This window comes from Tyto alba, unplaced genomic scaffold (assembly GCF_018691265.1).
Source record: "Tyto alba isolate M040663 unplaced genomic scaffold, T.alba_DEE_v4.0 Super-Scaffold_28, whole genome shotgun sequence".
In the NCBI taxonomy this organism is placed as follows: domain Eukaryota; kingdom Metazoa; phylum Chordata; class Aves; order Strigiformes; family Tytonidae; genus Tyto; species Tyto alba.
In genome coordinates, this window is record NW_024881302.1 from 10963968 (window position 1) to 10983848 (window position 19881).

Here is a 19881-nt window from a genome sequence, read left to right on the forward strand (position 1 = left end):
GGGCGTCAAGAAATGTTGTTCCTGGTTCTGACACCAGCCTACCAATTGGATATTTTGCAGATGGGCTGTCCTTTTTTGAGCAAGCATAAAATAAAATACATTCGGCGTATTTAGTTGCTCCATTCTGTCACTAGTTAACAAAGATCCTCATTTACTTGTTTGGCAGAAGTAGACTATTTACCCAGAAGGCTCTTTTAGTACTTTTGTTAGTACATTTCTACTGCACCAAAAATATACTGGTCCTCTTTGGGAAGCTGCAGTTTAACAACACCAGTGGCAGATATAATGTGAGGTGAGGACAATTTATATAATTTATATTCTGTTCTATATTTCAGTGGATCGTATAGTTGGGCTGGACCAGATGGCCAAGATGACTGAAAGCTCACTCCCTAGTGCTTCAAAAACCAAGAAAGGCATGTTCCGTACAGTTGGACAACTCTATAAGGAGCAGCTGACCAAACTGATGACCACCTTAAGGAATACCAATCCCAACTTTGTCCGCTGTATCATTCCAAATCATGAAAAAAGGGTAAATTTCAAATACTCAATTTTCAGACTCCTGGCACATTATTCATGTTGAGCTGCTCACTGTACCAGCACATCGCAGAGCTGAATGATGTCTTCAAACATAGATATGCGGCTGGTAACATTTTTATAAATATCTACTGTGCTAAAAATACTTTCTGTTCCTTCTTCAGGCTGGCAAACTTGATGCCCATTTAGTGCTGGAGCAGTTGCGCTGCAATGGTGTCTTAGAAGGTATTCGTATCTGCCGGCAAGGATTCCCCAACAGGATTGTCTTCCAGGAGTTTCGTCAGAGGTAGGAATCCCTCAGTCGGTCCTAACTCTGGGTTTAATGGTGGTGTAATACATGTTTGTCTGTACAAAATAATCTGATGTGTTTCAACCTCCCTAACATCAATGTCTTTCGGCAGATATGAAATTCTTGCTGCAAATGCTATTCCTAAAGGATTCATGGATGGGAAGCAGGCTTGCATACTGATGGTGAGGAAAACATTTTTGATCCTATTGATAATCAGGTCTTTAATACGTATATAAAAGCTGTTGAGAGTACACAGAAATGAGAAGTAACTTTTAATACCGTAAACCTCAGCAATGGAGTTAACAAATATCCCTGGTTTCCTCCAGATCAAAGCATTAGAACTTGATCCCAACTTGTACAGAATTGGACAGAGTAAAATCTTCTTCAGAACTGGCGTTCTGGCTCACCTGGAAGAAGAGAGAGACCTGAAGATCACAGATGTTATTATCGCCTTCCAGGCTCAGTGCCGAGGATACCTAGCAAGAAAGTAAGACTATGTACTAATAAAAAGAACGTCTTTTGCAGCAGAGTATCTATAGAAGCCTTTAGTTCTCTGTACAACAAACTGAAGATAATAAGACGTTTTATTATTATCATCTCTTATTTGTATTGCATTAGAGCTCAACTTGTGTCCAATGAAGGACTCACTTCCTGCCCAGAAGAGGCTTATTAGGTATTATTAAAAGGATGCAGTTACATTGTAAGGCTGCTTACACCCTCTGTACAGTAAGCTCTCTGAGGAAATGACCCATCATTTAAACATGTGTTTGTACAAGCAGAAGGAGCATCCTAGCCTATGACTGGAGTTTTATGCACTATTACAAGTAGCAACACCACTGGCATTTGTAAAACATAAAATAATTTCTTCCACAGCTTGGGCATGAAGAACTGATCATCTAGCATGATCTCAGTTAATGTACATCACAAATCTATTAACAATAGTGCCTTTTTTCTGCACACTACCAAGGCTTTCAGATTGCTGAGCAAAGAAATTTAAATACAATAGGTTTCAAGAATGATGATCAATGCAAGTTCCGAGTGCTCATGTACTCTGGGAAGATATTCACATCCAGAACTAGATCTATACTTTGTGGTTTGTGCCTACCTATGGAGTACAAACAGCCAAAAAACAGAAGACTAAATACAATACCAGAAAGCTAAACAATTATCACATTTCCTCAAGAAATCACAGTCACAGTTTAAGTGACAAATTAATTTGTGCCTGAATCCTCAAGCCATGTGGCTAATCAGCAGACTTACGCCACAGTTTCTTTGCTTAATGTGTATATCTTGCAGAGACCTTATATCCTCAGACTAAACCAATTTGCTTTATGATTTTAATCGCAGAGCCTTTGCCAAGAGACAGCAACAGCTGACTGCAATGAAGGTTATCCAAAGAAATTGTGCTGCTTACCTGAAGCTGAGGAACTGGCAGTGGTGGAGACTGTTCACTAAAGTGAGTGACTGCTATCAGTGAATCTCTCTCTCCTCAGCTTTTCAAAAGAAATTAAATGCACAAGATACTGAGGCATACCATGTGAGGCACACTCCTTGTTCCAAAGTCCATTGCAGCTGATGGCCGAAGCCTCATTAGCTTCATAAAATTTTGGGTTAAGAAATACTCTGGATAGTTATATAATGTCATTAACATTAAAGTTAATTCTAGCCTGAGAAAAAAACAAACTAGTTAACCAGAGATTCATAAAAGATTTTGCATGTTTGGGGACCTTTTTTAATTGCCAAAAATTAAATAATTTCATAGGGGTGAATAATAAGACAGAGTAAAACTGAATTTTGTGAACATGAAGAGTCATATCTATGGGGGACCCAGTAGCTCCCTGAACTGGGACACTAACCATCTTCCTACTAGGAACTCAAGCAAATTAAGTCCATTTGCCTATTGAAGAGGCCTGTTTGTTTTTTGTTGTTTATTTGTTTGTTTGTTTTCCCCCCTCAAGAATGGTCTTCACTTTCAGTTCAGAAAACTGTTCCTACTTGCATTGATAGCAACCTCCTCTGCAACCAAAAATAGGCAGTAACACACACCTGCATGTGCACATTGCCTTTCTATGCAGAAGATGTAGATTTTGTACATTATCAATGGACAAAACCAGCCTTGGAGCCATTCAAAAAGTGACACTATTGGAGGCAGAGGTGCTAACAAGGCTCCAAGAATTAACACAGAGATGGCCAAGACCAACACTGCTGAAGCTTGCTGGTTTAAAGATGCTTACATCAAGCTTGGCTGGACAGTATTTGTCCACTACCTGAGCAACAACAGACAATGCTACCATTAGTGCCAGTCAGCAGGGCACCTTTAAGTACCATGCTCAATAACATAAATACTGACAGAAAACATTCTTAAAAGAACTTTTTATTTTCAGGTGAAACCACTGCTGCAAGTCACCCGCCAGGAAGAAGAAATGCAGGCCAAAGATGAAGAACTACAAAAAACTAAGGAAAGACAACAAAAAGCAGAGAGTGAATTGAAGGAGCTGGAACTGAAACACACACAGGTGATTTGCAGCTCTGAGCCTCTGGGAAATGCTAGCTATTCTTTCACCATTTCTAGAAGCTATTACAAATTAGGTGTCTTTTTTCTTTGTACTCAAGATTGTATTCACAGCGATGGTCCAGAACAAAAGTTCAGTGCAGGCAAACTCCCAGTTGAGGCCTAGCACCCACACAAGAACCTGTGGTAGAGCTGCCTGCCTGTACGCTAGGACTATCTAGTAAAAAGACACTGTGGGGCAGTTTGCAGTCCAAGACTTCACTTCCTATCCATTTTATTTGCATAGCTTTGTGAAGAGAAGAACCTCCTTCAGGAACAGCTTCAGGCAGAAACTGAACTGTATGCTGAAGCTGAAGAGATGAGAGTCCGTTTAGCTGCTAAGAAACAAGAGCTGGAAGAAATTCTGCATGAGATGGAAGCCAGAATTGAGGAAGAGGAGGAGCGCAGCCAGCAGTTGCAAGCAGAAAAGAAAAAGATGCAACAACAAATGCTGGTAAGGAGGCATAAGCGACAAATAGAGATAGTAACTTGTATCTCACAAAGAATGGAGACTGGCAAACCTTAGATCTTATGAAAGTGTTTGCTATTCAGCCCTCTGTAGAATATGTCTGTGCCACTGAAGTAAGAACAATCAGCTGATGCTCTTTCCTCCAGAGTTCTCTTCTTCCCCATCCTAATTTTAAATATTCTTTTCTCTAAAAGAATATTTTAACAAATCTTTCCTTCTAAATCACCAAGCATTAGAGGTTGCCTAGTTTTTAATAAAAACAACAAAGGCTACAACATACCCCACATACAGTGACAAACATTAAACATTTCTTATAATCTAAGCAGTATTGTACTTCCAGAGTTGATGTTTTGTGGATTTCTTTTTCCCCTCAAAGGACCTGGAGGAACAGCTGGAAGAAGAAGAAGCTGCAAGGCAGAAACTGCAACTTGAAAAAGTGACAGCAGATGGCAAGATAAAGAAAATGGAAGATGATATTCTCATAATGGAAGATCAGAATAACAAGCTAACCAAAGTAAGCATTGTGGGTCCATTTTCTTTGTGAAAAAGAACCATTTGTGCAAGATGAGAGAAAACTTTCTCTTCTGCTAGGAGTACTCTTATATAGTCTCATGGGTGTACAGATTGACCAGACCATTAGTCCAGCCTCTGTCGAATAAATTCCTCATAATTTTTCCATGTTCATTTAAACAATTCAAAATTGTGTAAAACTACTGGGTTTGAGGTCTATTGTGGTAACAATTTTTTCAAGTAAAATAACCAATAGCAGTCAAGCACAGTCAGTGGAAGAGATGTCTTCTTGGCCTCAGCATAAATAACTGTCTTGGTTTTCAACTAATTTCAACCAGACTTCATTACTGAAGCTGGAAGTAAGCATGTATTCCTATACTTTTTGAAAGAGGATGCTCCTCTGAACTGGGCCTTGTACTTACCAGCCATTAGAGTGAGTACAAGATTCTAATAGCAGATTAGAGAATATGGAAGCACTCCTCAGCTCCTCTGTAATTCACAAATTGAAATATATGACTATAATCTTAAGAAATATAGCCTAAAAAGACAGTATCTTGGACATTTTTAGTTGGCAAAGAGTTGCTTCATGATCAGCAATGACAGACACTTTTGTTAACAGAAGTCTTTTATTTTTCTTAAGGAAAGAAAACTCCTTGAGGAAAGAATAAGTGATCTAACAACAAATCTTGCAGAAGAAGAAGAAAAAGCCAAAAATCTTACAAAGCTGAAAAACAAGCATGAATCTATGATTTCAGAACTCGAAGGTAACATGAACAAAACTGTTTTATATTGTTTTTTTTTTTTTGCTTTGGCACACAAAAAACCCATAAACATAATCTGGAGAGAACTTAAAAAAAATTTGTGGGGTGTTTTCCAATTTTCTTATGTTGAAGCAATTTTGTGCATGAGAATCACCAAAACCCCAGGATGCATAAACGATAGATACCTGTATTTTACATACAAAAGAGGAGGGAAAATTGAGAAGAAAACGTAATGCTTCCTCAGGAGAAAGATACATAAATTATTCTTTGGGATGGCTAGAAATAAATAATGACAGTAAGTTATTGCATGTTGCTTCAGAAATGCAGTGACTTGTAGTTCCATGTATGGCCTCACTGGAGGCCAGAACATTTTTTTGCCTAAGTTAAAGGTTGGATTAAGGACTCCTTCAATTAACACACTCCCATGACCAAAATGCTTACTTTCTCAGTGCGACTGAAGAAGGAAGAGAAGAGCAGACAAGAACTGGAGAAAATTAAGAGGAAGTTGGAAGGGGAGTCAGGTGATCTACATGAGCAAATCGCAGAGCTCCAGGCACAAATTGCTGAGCTGAAGGCACAACTAGCCAAGAAGGAAGAAGAGCTGCAGGCTGCTCTAGCCAGGTACTCACTCATGAATCTGCATACAAGGTTGAAAGCCCAGGCTGGAACATGTATCTCTCCCCTTCCCAGTTGCTGGGATGCTGCAGCCATGAATCCCCTCTCTCAGTTACATACTCCCTGCATGCTTTCCCCATTTTCCAAATTCCCTTTTACAAAAAATAATTATACTATTTTTTGCCCATAGACACGTAGTCTTACCTCCAGATATCAATGAAAATGCCTCTTCCCAATGGCATTGGCAGTGCCATCAAGTAAAGAAAGAAATGTAACCACATACTTCATTGGCAAAACGCAAAAATTACTGACCTTGATCAATTCCAGAGTCTCAGTGGATTTTCTGTATGAATTTAAAAGGGACAATACTGAACCAAAACTTTTGCTGAATGGGCTGATCAGCATCTCCAGGAATTGTGTCCTGATGAAGAACAGCTGCCAGATCCTTCTTGCATCAACCCCCTCTCTTTCTTTGGTACTTTCTTGCATGGAACCTAGAAACCTTTAATCTCTGTATACCGATTTTGTCAAAGTGAAATGATTTTTGGCTTTTAATATATACAATTAAATACTCTCTTTTCAGGCTTGAAGATGAAACTAGTCAGAAGAACAATGCCCTCAAGAAGATCCGTGAGTTGGAATCTCACATCTCTGATCTCCAAGAAGACTTGGAATCTGAAAGAGCTGCAAGAAACAAAGCCGAAAAACAGAAGAGAGACCTAGGTGAAGAGCTGGAGGCTCTTAAAACAGAACTTGAGGATACTTTGGATACCACAGCCACCCAGCAAGAGCTCAGGTAAGGAGATGCAGCACATGGGCCAAAAATAAATGTCACCAAGCTTACTTTACAGTACTGTCTAGTACTTTACAGTACTGTCTAGTAACTGTGCAGTAGTGCTATTTTCCCAGTGACTGGAACACTCTTTGCTGCTGCTCCATTTATGTGTGTTACTTTCCAGAGCGAAGCGTGAACAGGAGGTCACAGTGCTGAAGAGAGCTCTGGAGGAGGAGACTCGAACTCATGAAGCCCAGGTCCAGGAGATGAGGCAAAAGCACACTCAAGCTGTGGAAGAGCTAACAGAGCAGCTGGAACAGTTTAAACGAGTAAACAGAAACCCATCTTATTGAGAAATATCCACTAATAACATGGCTTCCTTTTATAGATTATCTTTCTTCACCTTATGCTTGTAGGCTAAAGCAAACTTGGATAAGACCAAACAGACACTGGAGAAAGACAACGTTGATCTGGCTAATGAAGTCAGGAGCCTGAATCAGGCTAAACAAGATATGGAGCACAAAAAGAAGAAGCTGGAAGTACAGCTGCAAGAGTTACAGTCCAAATACACTGATGGAGAGCGTATTCGGACAGAACTCAATGAAAAAGTTCATAAGCTACAGGTGGGAAGGAGTTTGACCTTTTGCTGTAACACCTTGGGCTTGAGAACATTGGTTTATACTGTTCTGTGAGGGTATATCTGGAAGAATCCTGGCTCTGTTGACTTCAGCAGAAATGCTCATTTTTGTCATCTTTAGGGTTCCTACCTTGAACACTTACCGCAATTATCACACAATTAAACAATTACAACCACTCTGTCTCATGGAACTGAGAGCTTTTAGTCTCACCATCCCTCTGTACATATTGCAGCCTGTAATGTCACCACTGGTTCAGTGGCTGTGCTGCATGTTTACAGAGTTTCTTTCTGCTCATTCATTTTTGGGTGGTGGGGAATATTGATAGGAATGTGGCTACTGGAAATGGATTAATGAGCTATTAAACATATAAGATGTGCTCAGAAAAAAATGACAAGGAAATGAGAATGCTCACTTATCTGTGATTTAGCATCTAATCAGAAATAACTAAAGATAATTTTAAATGGTTCTTTGGTAGATGTTCAATGTCGAGCTATACTAATGAAGCTTATTGTTACAACTTTGTTCATAGCAGCACTAAGCTTTTCTTTATTATTTTAGGTTAGTGGATAAATAAGAAAATATAATCAAAATACATCAACTTCTGTCAAACTTGTGAAGAAGAAGGAAAATCCATAAAAATCCCCATTCCCCGTTACAATGAACTGAAAGGAACATACTAATATTGCCTTATGAATATGACTAGTTGTTGATATACAGTAATAAAATACTAAGGTAAACTGGACAAAAAAGGCATTAGACCTTGGGGTTCTTAATACACAGGTCCCAAAGATGACATGTGCAGGCACTCCAGAATTTGTGTGTAGGATTTAGTTCCACACGACTTAAATCCCACATATTGTCCAGAAAAATTATGGCAAAATTGTGAATTCCAGTTAAGATAGAAACACTGTTGGTGCTTGAGGTGACCCAAAAGCATAGGAACAGATTCAGATCCTGTTCAAAGTTAGGATTTTAATCTAGAGCAAACTAAAGTTTGGAGGAAGATTTTTAAGTTGTGCAAAATAACTGAGTTTATTCATTGTGGTGTCTCATAGGTTGAAGTTGAAAATGTTACTGGTTTGCTCAATGAAGCAGAAAGCAAGACAATCAAATTGACCAAAGATGTTGCAACCTTAGGATCTCAGCTACAAGATACACAGGTAAACCTGCATCCAGTAACAGCTCATCAAAATATTTATAAAATGCACTATAAAAAGACTAATCACTGTATTGCTGATTGATGTGGTGACTGTAGGAGCTGCTTCAGGAAGAAACGCGGCAGAAGCTAAATGTGTCTACCAAGCTTCGGCAGTTGGAGGATGAGAAGAACAGCTTGCAAGAGCAGTTGGATGAAGAAGTAGAAGCAAAACAAAATCTGGAGAGACATATTTCAACACTGACAATACAGGTATCAGTGCCATAGCTTAAACACTAGCTCCATCACTGAGAGTTTTGACAGTAATTCCAGAGGTTTCAGAACTGTAGAACTATCCTGGCACAGCACATGGACCTTCAGGGAACTAGTGCTGTTAGCTCAAACAGCGTCAGTGAAGCTCCATGATGGAGCCAGCAGTCTCTCTCCTCTTTAAATTGTGATCTCTAGGACAGGTACAAATGCAAGGTAGCTCCCAAGATAGTCTTTCACACTAGGCCTGTATGATCACGCTAGGGCTGTGGTCTACCTCATTTTATGAAGGCTGGGTGATAGAAAACTAGTCACTAGCTTCACATTAGATAAGATTTGTATGTCTTGGTTGTCTCATGGCCATCTTCTCTGCCAAGATTTGTTGTGACTGCTATAAGATTTGTTCTATGAATTAAAATTTCAGCTCTCTGACTCTAAGAAGAAGCTGCAGGAATATTCCAGCACAATAGAAACCATGGAAGAAGGCAAAAAGAAACTTCAGAAGGAAATTGAAAGTCTCACACAACAGTTTGAGGAAAAGGCTGCTTCTTACGACAAACTGGAAAAAACCAAGAACAGACTCCAGCAGGAGCTGGATGACCTGGTGGTGGACTTGGACAACCAGCGCCAGCTGGTCTCCAACCTGGAGAAGAAACAGAAGAAGTTTGATCAGGTATGGATTTAAGATTCTCCCTTGCTCTGTCAACACCGAACTTCTCTGGAATTCACAGAGCCTCCACTGATTTAGTGAAAGATGAAGCAGGGACAAAAAATAAACTAAAATTTAATTACAAATACACTGGTTAATTTTGTATTTATATTCCTCTATCAAAAAGCTGAGATTTTTCTCTGTCATTAACAACTGACAAGACTGTTGCAATAGTAAAACCCTATTACTAATTATCAATAACTTCCAGTACTAACACTACCTTTTTACAGATGCTAGCTGAAGAGAAAAACATCTCTTCAAAATATGCAGATGAAAGGGACAGAGCAGAAGCTGAAGCTAGAGAAAAAGAAACAAAGGCTTTGTCATTGGCCCGAGCACTTGAAGAGGCTTTGGAAGCCAAAGAAGAACTGGAGAGAACAAACAAAATGTTGAAAGCTGAAATGGAAGATCTTGTTAGCTCCAAAGATGATGTTGGCAAGAATGTAAGTTTTGGGCTTAGAATAATTTCCACAACAATAACTTAAAATTGCAGCTAATTAACAGATCATTGTTTTCAGTGTGGGAAATTCTATGCAGCACACAAATCCATTCAGCAAGATCAGATATTTCGTACAGAATTCAAAGGTTATTCTATATGTGTCCAAACTTTCAAGAGACTTGGCTAAGTAACTGTTAGCCATCTTTATTTTTAACATGATCTCAAGCATGAAGATTCTTACTGATTTCTAAGACTGAAAAAACATTAAAGACATTCTAAATACTTTATTAAACAGCTTTGAAGTTGTAAACTCCACGAATCTGATTTTATTAGTTATATTTGACATTACCACCAACCTAACATTTACTTGTACAGCTGCAACAAATTTCAACTGAAGCATTGCCAATCACTTCTTTTATTACAGTGATATAATAGTATTACATCTAACACTAAATAAATTCAATTATAATAATTGATAAGATTAAAAATGAAAGTTTGGGATAAAGAGAATCTCAGGTTATTTTAAGAAATATTTGCAAGTATACAAAAAATGCTAATTTACCATTTTCAGTGCAAATTAGTTCATTCATTGTCCAGAGCTGATGTTTTCAAGTATGGCCTATACTGCAGTCAGATTGTGTTTAACTAGAATTACTTTTATTTCTTATAATAAGTCTATTAAATGCTCATTGCTTGAAAGGTCCACGAATTGGAAAAATCTAAGCGGACCCTTGAACAGCAAGTAGAAGAGATGAAGACACAATTAGAAGAGCTAGAAGATGAGCTACAGGCTGCTGAAGATGCCAAACTCAGGTTGGAGGTTAACATGCAGGCCCTGAAAGGCCAATTTGAAAGAGATTTGCAAGCCAGAGATGAACAGAATGAGGAGAAGAGAAGACAACTCCTTAAACAGGTACCATTCTCTATTATTGCCTTTGTAAATATCTAACAAGCCAGTTGAAAATACCCAGCCTCATGCCATTATTAAAAACACCTTACTAGAATGAGAAGAAAACATCATATTCCCTTGTGCTTTGCAAATAATAACAATTAAAAAAAGGTTATAAAATAGGTTATTTTACTGAAAAAGGAACAAAACTATATAACAGGTTACTTGCTGTTTCAGTAGCAGATCCACAACTACCAACAGGTGTAGCAACTTAACACTACAACCAATATAATATAAAACATATGAATTGTTATTTCTGACACAGTCAAAAGAATCTTCCCTATATTCTCAGTGCAAGTGAAAAAAGACAGCTTCTAATATATCTGCCTTTCCAAGGTGCACTGAATGGATACAAAATCATTGGAAATAAAAACAGAGAAGACACAGCCTACTGACAGCAAGGGCAACTGCTGTAGTCATCGCTTTGTAATATACATTTTTCTGTGAATACATGCTGACTCCTTTCAAGAATCTTTAGGTTTTGGACAAAATGAAAATCTATTTTAACTGCCAGGGAAATCACAATTCATAGAGATACAGGGGGCTGTATACATACACAAAGTGTTTAAGAGTGATCAAGGACTTTCCCAAACTTAAGTTATTTTCTTTAATGATCAGCTCCATGAATATGAAACAGAACTGGAAGATGAACGGAAGCAACGTGCCCTGGCAGCTGCAGCTAAAAAGAAGCTGGAGATTGACGTTAAAGACCTAGAAAGCCAAGCTGATTCTGCTAATAAAGCTCGGGAAGAAGCCATCAAACAACTTCGCAAATTACAGGTATATAATCCCATAAATACAGTTTTTCCTACTTCTGTTTTTGTACAGTCACAATATGAAAGTTAGGTGACATCTATGAACTTGATGCCTATTACAGATAATTGGTTAGAGGGGAATTTTTAATTAGACTCCCAGATTCATGTATCTGTACTGTAAAATGCTCAGTTTGAGAGACAATGGAAAACTTCACATGCAAAACGATGAAAATCTTAAATTTCACTATTGCAGAGAGGTTCTAAAATTCCCTGGCCAACACTTATCCGCTGTTGACTTACCCACATGAATAAAAACACAGATTCCTACCTAGAGAAAGGGCTAGACGGTAAAATCTATTACAGGACTTCAATCCTGGTTCTAACACTTAGAAGTGACAGAAAGACTGTTCAGAAATTACATTGTCTCTGAATTAGAATTCTCCTGTTTATACTGTAAGCCTCCATATCAGCTGTTCTGTCATATGCTGACAGCTAAACAACAAAAATGCATGTATCGGAAAGATTAAGACTGCACATGTACCCAAATATTCAGAAGAAATATGGACAACAGGCGTTACAAAAGTCACAGTGTGCAGGTGGAAGCGTCACTCTTCTTGGAATCGCGTTTCAGACCTTTCCAACATGTGCTAGCTGATCTCTCCAGAAAATATAATTTAAGTAGGCATTATGACTATGTAAATGTGTATGTGTTGTATTTTGTCCAAATTTATTTCTACAGAAAAAATAAATCTCTCTTATTCTTTTCAACAAGGCTCAGATGAAGGACTACCAACGAGAGCTGGATGATGCACGGGCTGCCAGAGAAGAAATATTTGCTACAGCCAGAGAAAATGAGAAGAAAGCAAAGGGCTTGGAAGCAGAACTTATCCAGCTTCAAGAGGTAAAGTGGTGAACTTAGAGCAGTATGAAGCAGACTACACATGACCTTCAGTAGCAAAACATAACTGCACTGAAATAATAGCTATCAGGGATGGAAAGCTATAAGAACCACTTGTAACAAATTCCACGTGCTCCATGCACTCCACTAAAGTTGCTGGATCTACATCTGAGCATAGCCTGATTCAGCTGAAAAAAATCACCTTGGAGAAAGGCACAGTTCACCAGTCTTAAAGGGAAATTAACTGTATGATCCAACACAAATTGTTTTCAGTAGCTATACATTTCTGAAGTCTCGTTAGTGCTGTTATTCCTATGTGTATTAAATGGCAATCTTGTGACTAAAACCCATAAAATAGAAACCAGCTGACTGGCTGGATAAATTGTATTTCATTGTACTTCCCTAGCATTTATGGTATGACAAGAATTTATTCTGTTAACAAGACAACCCATCTTATATCTGTTTTAGAAAGTTTACAGGCCTATGTATCATGCTATAACTGTTTGAACATTTATTTGTTCATTTCTTTACTATACTGCCTTTTCCTTTTCTCCTAGGATCTGGCTGCTGCAGAGAGAGCTCGCAAACAAGCAGATCTGGAGAAAGAAGAGATGGCAGAGGAACTTGCAAGTGCTACTTCTGGAAGGTAGGAATAGACTGGATTACTCACAAGGCTGTAAACATGCTGCTGAATGTTGCATGGCTGCCAAGAGAAGTTATGTTCCTCTCCCAATAGTCATCTCGTTTTGACAACACAACATGCACATATATGATTAGTTTAATATATTTCACTGGTTTCACTAGTTCTCTTTTCTTTATGAATTATTGGTAGTTCATAATAGTTTCAGACACAGTCAACTGGTCAGATCCATAACTACACACTTACTAAATTTAAACTCACAGGACAAGCCTTCAGGATGATAAACGGCGTCTGGAGGCAAGAATTGCCCAACTGGAGGAAGAGCTAGAAGAGGAACAAAGCAACATAGAGGCCATGGGTGATCGTATGAGGAAAGCAGTACAGCAGGTAGAGCTCATTTCAGCACGTCACTTTGTTTGTATTCCAGCAAAAGCTATTTGTGGTTCTGAATAAATATTTGGAGAATTGCCACCCCAAATTGCCACCTGTCATTTCTCTGAAAGCATGCAACACTTTTGACAGCATCCATTCTCACCCTTGCAGGCAGAGCAGCTGAACAATGAGCTGGCAACAGAGCGCTCAACTGCACAGAAGAATGAAAATGCTCGGCAGCAACTGGAGAGGCAGAACAAAGAGCTGAAGAGTAAGCTGCAGGAGATGGAGGGAGCTGTGAAGTCCAAATTCAAAACTACAATTGCTGCTCTGGAGGCCAAAATTGCTTCTCTTGAAGAGCAATTGGAACAGGAAGCCAGGTATTGGTCTCCCAGAGGGCACAAATGTCCATTTATTGTTCCAGATAATGAGACAGAAAGTAAACAAAGGTGTACAGGATTTGTGTCATGAGGCTCTCAGTGCCTTTAATGCTTGGTAAAGCCATTTCTTAGACACATGGCCAGTAACTGGTGGTGTTACAGGTTCTGATTAAGAACCACTTCATAGCTGAAAAGTTCTACTGGTATCAAAGACAAGGATCTGCTCCCCTATGTTTTATAGTAACTACCCTATGACCCGACCAGGTTAATTACCATAACACATTGTGCCATTTGTAGGATTATTTCTTGAGGAAATCACCTTGTGTTTTAGAACAGATCTCCTGGAGCACCTCAAGCACAGAGCAAAGACACATATTTGTTTTGACCAGAAGAACATGACCTTTAAGTTTTGCTTAGAATTCATCTGTTAAATTCAGTAAGGCCTTTAACATATGGGTCCTTGGTGCCAGTTTCATGAGCAACATGCCTGAGGCAGGTGAAGACTATAGACCTTCCACATCACCAAACGTTGCACTGTCGTTTGCAGAGAGAAGCAGGCTGCAGCCAAGACGTTGCGCCAGAAGGACAAGAAGCTAAAGGATGCATTGCTGCAGGTGGAGGATGAAAGAAAGCAAGCGGAACAGTACAAAGATCAGGTATTAGGCTGTGTCATGAGGGTCTTAGTCTGGGGGACGGGGATTTTCAGGTTTTAGCCAAAGAAAGGAAAAGTCCATGTTCTGCCTTAAAGAAATACCTTTCTAGAAAGCATGCTGTCTGCCTGGATTCTATGCTGGGAGTTACATAGCCCTTTGCTAAAAGACAGGACAATATAATTCTTCTTCCCTGCTGAGTCAAGTGCCAAAGCACTAGTCCTTGTCAATGAGCCAGCTGCAATGGTCTGACTGCACAGTGATATACAGGACTGTGCACAACATCCTTATGGGTATATGAATGGAGATTATGAACACGTTTTTGTTTAAAATTTTAGCTTTGCCTAATGCCACCAACCTGCAAGCCAGAAAAGCAGAGGTAGGACTGTGCAGCAAAAGAAACAAGGTAGTGTCTGAATACAGTGTCTATCAACAAAATGAACTCCCACAAAACAAAGTTATTTTTATATTTTTTAGATTTTAAACTTCTACCTTTGATTCAGGCCATGTTTCAGTAAAACTCTCAAGAGAAGTATGAAATTAAAATGAGGAATGTAAAGCTATTGTATCTCTTTCAAGGCATTACTCTAAAATCTCCTTTTAGGCCGAGAAGGGCAACACACGACTCAAGCAACTGAAAAGGCAGCTGGAGGAGGCTGAGGAAGAGTCTCAGCGTATTAATGCAAACCGCAGGAAGCTGCAGAGAGAGCTGGATGAAGCTACTGAGAGTAACGATGCCCTGGGCCGTGAGGTTGCAGCACTGAAGAGCAAGCTCAGGTAGAATGCCCTTGTTTGGGATAGCTGTTCCCACTCACTGACAGCCTTGAAATTTAGAAGTAAACTAGAGAAGTGAAAAAAAAGCTGCTAAAGAACAGATGCTGATAATGCTGCAAAGTTACTCACTCCTTGCATTAGCTTGGCAGGTACAACAAAAGGTCCAAATCAGAAGGTGAAGTGCATTTCATACACTGCAGCAATGTCAGGATTTCATCTCTGAGATGAACAACTGTGATAACATGGCACAGGCCTTACTCTGTTTCTAATCAAAACTCCTGTTGGCTTAAATAGGAACAGAATTAGGCTTGGTTATTTTGGAAAACACCCCTTTTATAATGGCTGTATGTATTTCTCCAGAAGCAGTCACAAACAGGTAGAAATGCTTCTGCTTTTCACACTTTCAAACATGGACAACTCACACAATCGTAAAGTCTTAGACAACATCACAGGTGACAGAAGGCAAAGCACATTATATAACTCTTCTGCAAAAGTCTTTTTGGACTTCACCACAATGGGATTCAGTGTCATCAGACAAAGGAAAAGATCAAAACGTCCCTTTGCATTTTCTTATTAAAACTGACTGGGGAAAAAGATAAAGCTGTGGTCAGTCAGCTGATTCAGAGTTCTCCTGCACTCACTGGGTTTGAAAACACAAGCTCACTGAAATAAAGAGGCTGATTTGAATTATAAGGAAATTGTTCTATCTGCATCATCACAATGTAAAACTTTGTTTTCTACCTAAAATCAACAATATTTCAGATGACAGTAAAGCACTTGACTAGTTGTGTTCTAGAAGCAGTTTGCCACTGTGCTTACCAGGAACATGCATGAACCTTCAGATGTGTATTAACTGCAAAATGAAGGGTTAGGGATGTGGTAGCCTTTTCTATTAGCACCATCTTGGGTGGCACATGCTGCTGGCCACTTTACAAAGGAGTGGCTGTGTTCAGCCCTTTTTACATAGAATAGCATGAGGCTCATTTTTGTTTTATCTGAATGTAATGTAATTGGCTGTAATGTACTTTGTTTAATTATTTAAAATTAATCTACCTACCTCTGATCATGACCATGTGCTTAGTATAACTGCCCAGGACTCTCTATCTCTGTTTCAGAGGGACACAGGAACCTTCGCATGACTAAGCAGGTACCATGCCTTCAACTTTGCAGCTAGCTTGTGTTCCACAAATTTCCATTTTCTTTGGCCCAAGTAAAAATTCTGTGAGGTTTATAAAATTATGTGAGGTTTCTGCAAACTGTGAAGGCTTGGATATCTTGGCATTAATCTGTTTTATCAAAAAGAGACAAATATTACAATAATCTAGCTACCATCAGCTTTTCATCAGTGATACATCTTTCTTACAAGTAGGTTACGTACTGATGTAGACTCACCCATGTTGCATTCTCACAAGCTCTACCAATAGAGTACCTAATAAAGTACTCTGACTTTTTCTGCATGAAAATTGTCTTTTTTGCACCTCATCTTTGTGCACAGCCACAAAGATTAAAATTTTTCAAATCAAATACACCATTGGTTAGTAAAATTGATTAAAAAGACTAATGAATATGAAGCGTCACAGCATGTCATTAGAATTTCACAGTATTTCTTGCACATAATGTAACGCTGACTCTAAGGTAAGATCTCATCTAACTCACCTGAGATTTGGTAAGATCTTACTTGCATGTGAATTACTGAACTTATACCACACAATGACAGACAAAAGAGAAAATCTTATCTTTCATTACTTAGCACTCCGTGCTTGTATTGCTTACAAATAGCTATTACTTAGGCCTTTAGAGCTATTTTGCAGTCATGTTGTTTGTCTACTGTTATTAAAGCATAAAGCACGGACACAGAAATTAGTATTAACACTGTAACCTAGCACAGTATTATATTATACTTTATCACATTCTCTGGAGATAGGAATAATATCTGCTGTTGCAAAAATTAAATAGCTACTGCCTTGTAATATTTGTATATCTTCTATTTTACATATGCTGGATTTTGCTGTGAATACACAAATATTTAAAGATGATGTCTTGTCCTTGCATGTGCCTTTTAGTCAGCCTAATATGTCCAGTCAGACTGTTATTCAAGCACTACTCCCGTAGCACTTGTTCACAGGTAGATTAAATACAGAGCTACTAAGCAATCACTAATGCTCAAGGCTTGCCTCAACTATACGCATTATTCTAAAGATACTAATGCGAATGCCCACATGAATATTATTAAACCCATAAACCTGTTTAAGAGGAACAGATACGAACAAAGAGTGCTCATCCACAGGGCTAATACCAGTTTAAAGAAGTATTAAGTTGATGCATGCTGCAATAGTTTATGTTAATAAGTGGTTAGTGTGTGATACGGAGTTCTCTTTGTAGCCAAAACTGTATTGCACAATTTGGTTAGACTCTTGCTGTTACTCCCCACGAGTTCCATGTTCCTTTATAACGCTTCAGTGGATTACTGCAGCTTAAAGAGTTATCTTAGAAATTTCTCATCAGTAATTGAGTCCAGATAGCAGGAGTTCAAGGGGATAAAGAGCTCTTCCTTTAGTGACAAGAATTAATGCATTTACTGACCTAACTAGAACTTTCCTGTTACGCAGTAATAACAAATATCTGCTATCATAAAATAATAGACACTGCTGTTAAGACTGTCAAGCACCTGCTAGAATAGAAATGACATACCCTTGTGTTCAATACATGCCATCGGCACCAGAACAACTACAGTTAACTAACAGCAGATCTTAAATGAACCTTTATTATCCAGCTAATTGCTTGCTCACACTGAAGTTTAAGGGCAAAATTGGGGAAGACAGACTACATCACATTTCCACCCTGGAAACACAGATTTGTGCCTCTGAAATAAGTTAGTCCAGCCAAAGTTCCTACCCACTTCCCGTACATGGAAGATTGAACTCAGGACTTAAATAGCTGCTTTAGAAAGGGCACCACTGGCTTAGTCTTTTGCAAGGACAAGACAAGCCTTTAAATATTTACGCATGATTGCTGTACCCAAAAGTGCAGAGTTGGGTGTATTTAACACCAAATTAGTAATTTTGGCACAACATTCAGTGATCATGAATTTATTTTATTGCTTGTATCTGTGGTCTCAAGCCTTTACAAAGGTTTGCTTAATGGGGGCAAGTGAGAGGCCAGATTACAAAACTTACGTGTTTTGTAACACAGTAGCAATGGAGGCCAAGAAGAGACAAACCAATCTTCTGTCTCACTTGCTCACACCTCCCCAAAAAATTAACCTTGAGGACTAAAGTGTCCCTGCCTTGAGCTGCGGCTATGAAATATATGGGGATGGGAGGGAAATGGGAGAGGAAAAGGGGGCGAGATGGGAAAAAGCATTTTCTATAAGCACTTCTGCAAGACACTTGCACTGTTAAGTGTCAGCACCTGAGTTACAACACAGTTCCAAAGCAGCACTGGTGTCCTCTCTCTGTTGGGAAAGAGATTTGAGCTACTCACAACCTAGGATGCGAGATGTGTCAAGGCACCTGTGGTGCTCTGATCAATGCAGCCTCTGCAGAGGGGGACTGAGGGCTCAAAAATACCTGCTGACATCCACAGCACCGCTCCAGTCCCAGGTCTCATGGGCCTTCAGTAACTGGTGGGTTTATTCCACCTGCAGGTCAGCTTCAGCATAAGCTGTTCTCCCCTTGCTCTTTTAAAAGGGCAAGGAGGACCCTTCCCTGCTGTCGTGGGTACAAGCAGGGCCCTTTCCCATTCCTTCCAAGCACAACCAGCTGCAGACACCATAGGGGAAAACAGTGAAATGCAGGGAAGAGTGGGGGCAAGGCTTGGGGCAGATGAGACTATTTAGAGGAGAACTTTAAACAAAAGTACAAGAATCCCATCCCAGGGAGTTTCAACCTGTTCCCAAATTATTCTTACATGCTATAGAACAGAAAGAGGTATTAAGAGGCCCACAGCTGTTCTGCATTTAAAAACATAAGCCCCACAGGTACTGTTACAAAACTCTGTGTTTATTTGTGAGGACTGCAAGTGACCTAATACCTGATTTTTTTATTATTTTTTTTCCCCCCTCTTATTGCAGGAGGGGAAATGAGCCAGCATCTTTTGCCCCACCACGTAGATCTGGAGGCCGAAGAATAATTGAGAATGCAACAGAAGGAGGTGATGAAGAAATGGATGCAAGAGATGGAGATTTCAATGGAACAAAAGCCAGTGAATAAACACGCTTTTTAAAATTGCACTGCAGCGAGGGGAGGGAGGACAATATTTAGCACTGTATAAGTCTACTCTTAGTGTCAAGGTCACATACACCCACTCCTCTGACAATGATAAAAGCACAACTGCCTTGTCTCCAATGTATCAACTGATGTTAGAAGTACTCCAAAACTTATTTTACCATGAAGTGTATTTGAAAAGGTTTTTTTAACAGAGTAATTCACTTTGAGAATCTTCCAGAAAGTGAGCTTTAGTACCTCAGATGATTCCAATCCCAGTGAACTATAGTTTACACAGGATTTGTGAGACTGTTGGAAGGGGAAAAAAAAAAAAAGCATTGGTCAGTTAATCTTTTCTTAAACTTCCATTTTGTCTTGAGTATTCAATTAATATAAGGTATTTTCCTGGTTACTACACCCCTGATGCACCATTCACAAGGTGGAAGTGCCTTTTTAATCACTTACTGAAAAATAAAATATCATTTGTTCAAATTAAGTCAACTGTTACAGTTTTATATGCACCATGGATGTGCTTACACACTAATAAAAATCTATAAAAACTA

At 39.1% G+C, this 19881-nt stretch overlaps 1 protein-coding gene across 3 annotated transcripts in view; it reads left to right on the plus strand.

Moving 5' to 3' along the window:
* The window catches only part of MYH11 (myosin heavy chain 11), a 61760-nt gene extending 41879 nt beyond the window's left edge, over window positions 1-19881 (plus strand). For 2 of the 3 annotated variants that reach the window (XM_032983654.2, XM_032983655.2), the window contains 26 exons: window positions 336-529; window positions 699-820; window positions 936-1005; window positions 1150-1310; window positions 2171-2279; window positions 3208-3339; window positions 3622-3828; window positions 4220-4357; window positions 4994-5117; window positions 5564-5735; window positions 6313-6525; window positions 6689-6833; window positions 6921-7127; window positions 8198-8302; window positions 8398-8550; window positions 8972-9220; window positions 9487-9699; window positions 10396-10608; window positions 11263-11424; window positions 12172-12300; window positions 12855-12943; window positions 13201-13324; window positions 13481-13689; window positions 14237-14345; window positions 14944-15116; window positions 19186-19881. In XM_032983654.2, coding sequence (XP_032839545.1) covers window positions 336-529; window positions 699-820; window positions 936-1005; window positions 1150-1310; window positions 2171-2279; window positions 3208-3339; window positions 3622-3828; window positions 4220-4357; window positions 4994-5117; window positions 5564-5735; window positions 6313-6525; window positions 6689-6833; window positions 6921-7127; window positions 8198-8302; window positions 8398-8550; window positions 8972-9220; window positions 9487-9699; window positions 10396-10608; window positions 11263-11424; window positions 12172-12300; window positions 12855-12943; window positions 13201-13324; window positions 13481-13689; window positions 14237-14345; window positions 14944-15116; window positions 19186-19324 — 4061 coding nt within the window. In that variant the 3' untranslated portion in view covers window positions 19325-19881. Of the gene's footprint in view, window positions 1-335; window positions 530-698; window positions 821-935; window positions 1006-1149; window positions 1311-2170; window positions 2280-3207; window positions 3340-3621; window positions 3829-4219; window positions 4358-4993; window positions 5118-5563; window positions 5736-6312; window positions 6526-6688; window positions 6834-6920; window positions 7128-8197; window positions 8303-8397; window positions 8551-8971; window positions 9221-9486; window positions 9700-10395; window positions 10609-11262; window positions 11425-12171; window positions 12301-12854; window positions 12944-13200; window positions 13325-13480; window positions 13690-14236; window positions 14346-14943; window positions 15117-16228; window positions 16261-19185 lie in introns of all 3 variants that reach the window. The other variant, XM_032983656.2, reaches the window with a different exon arrangement.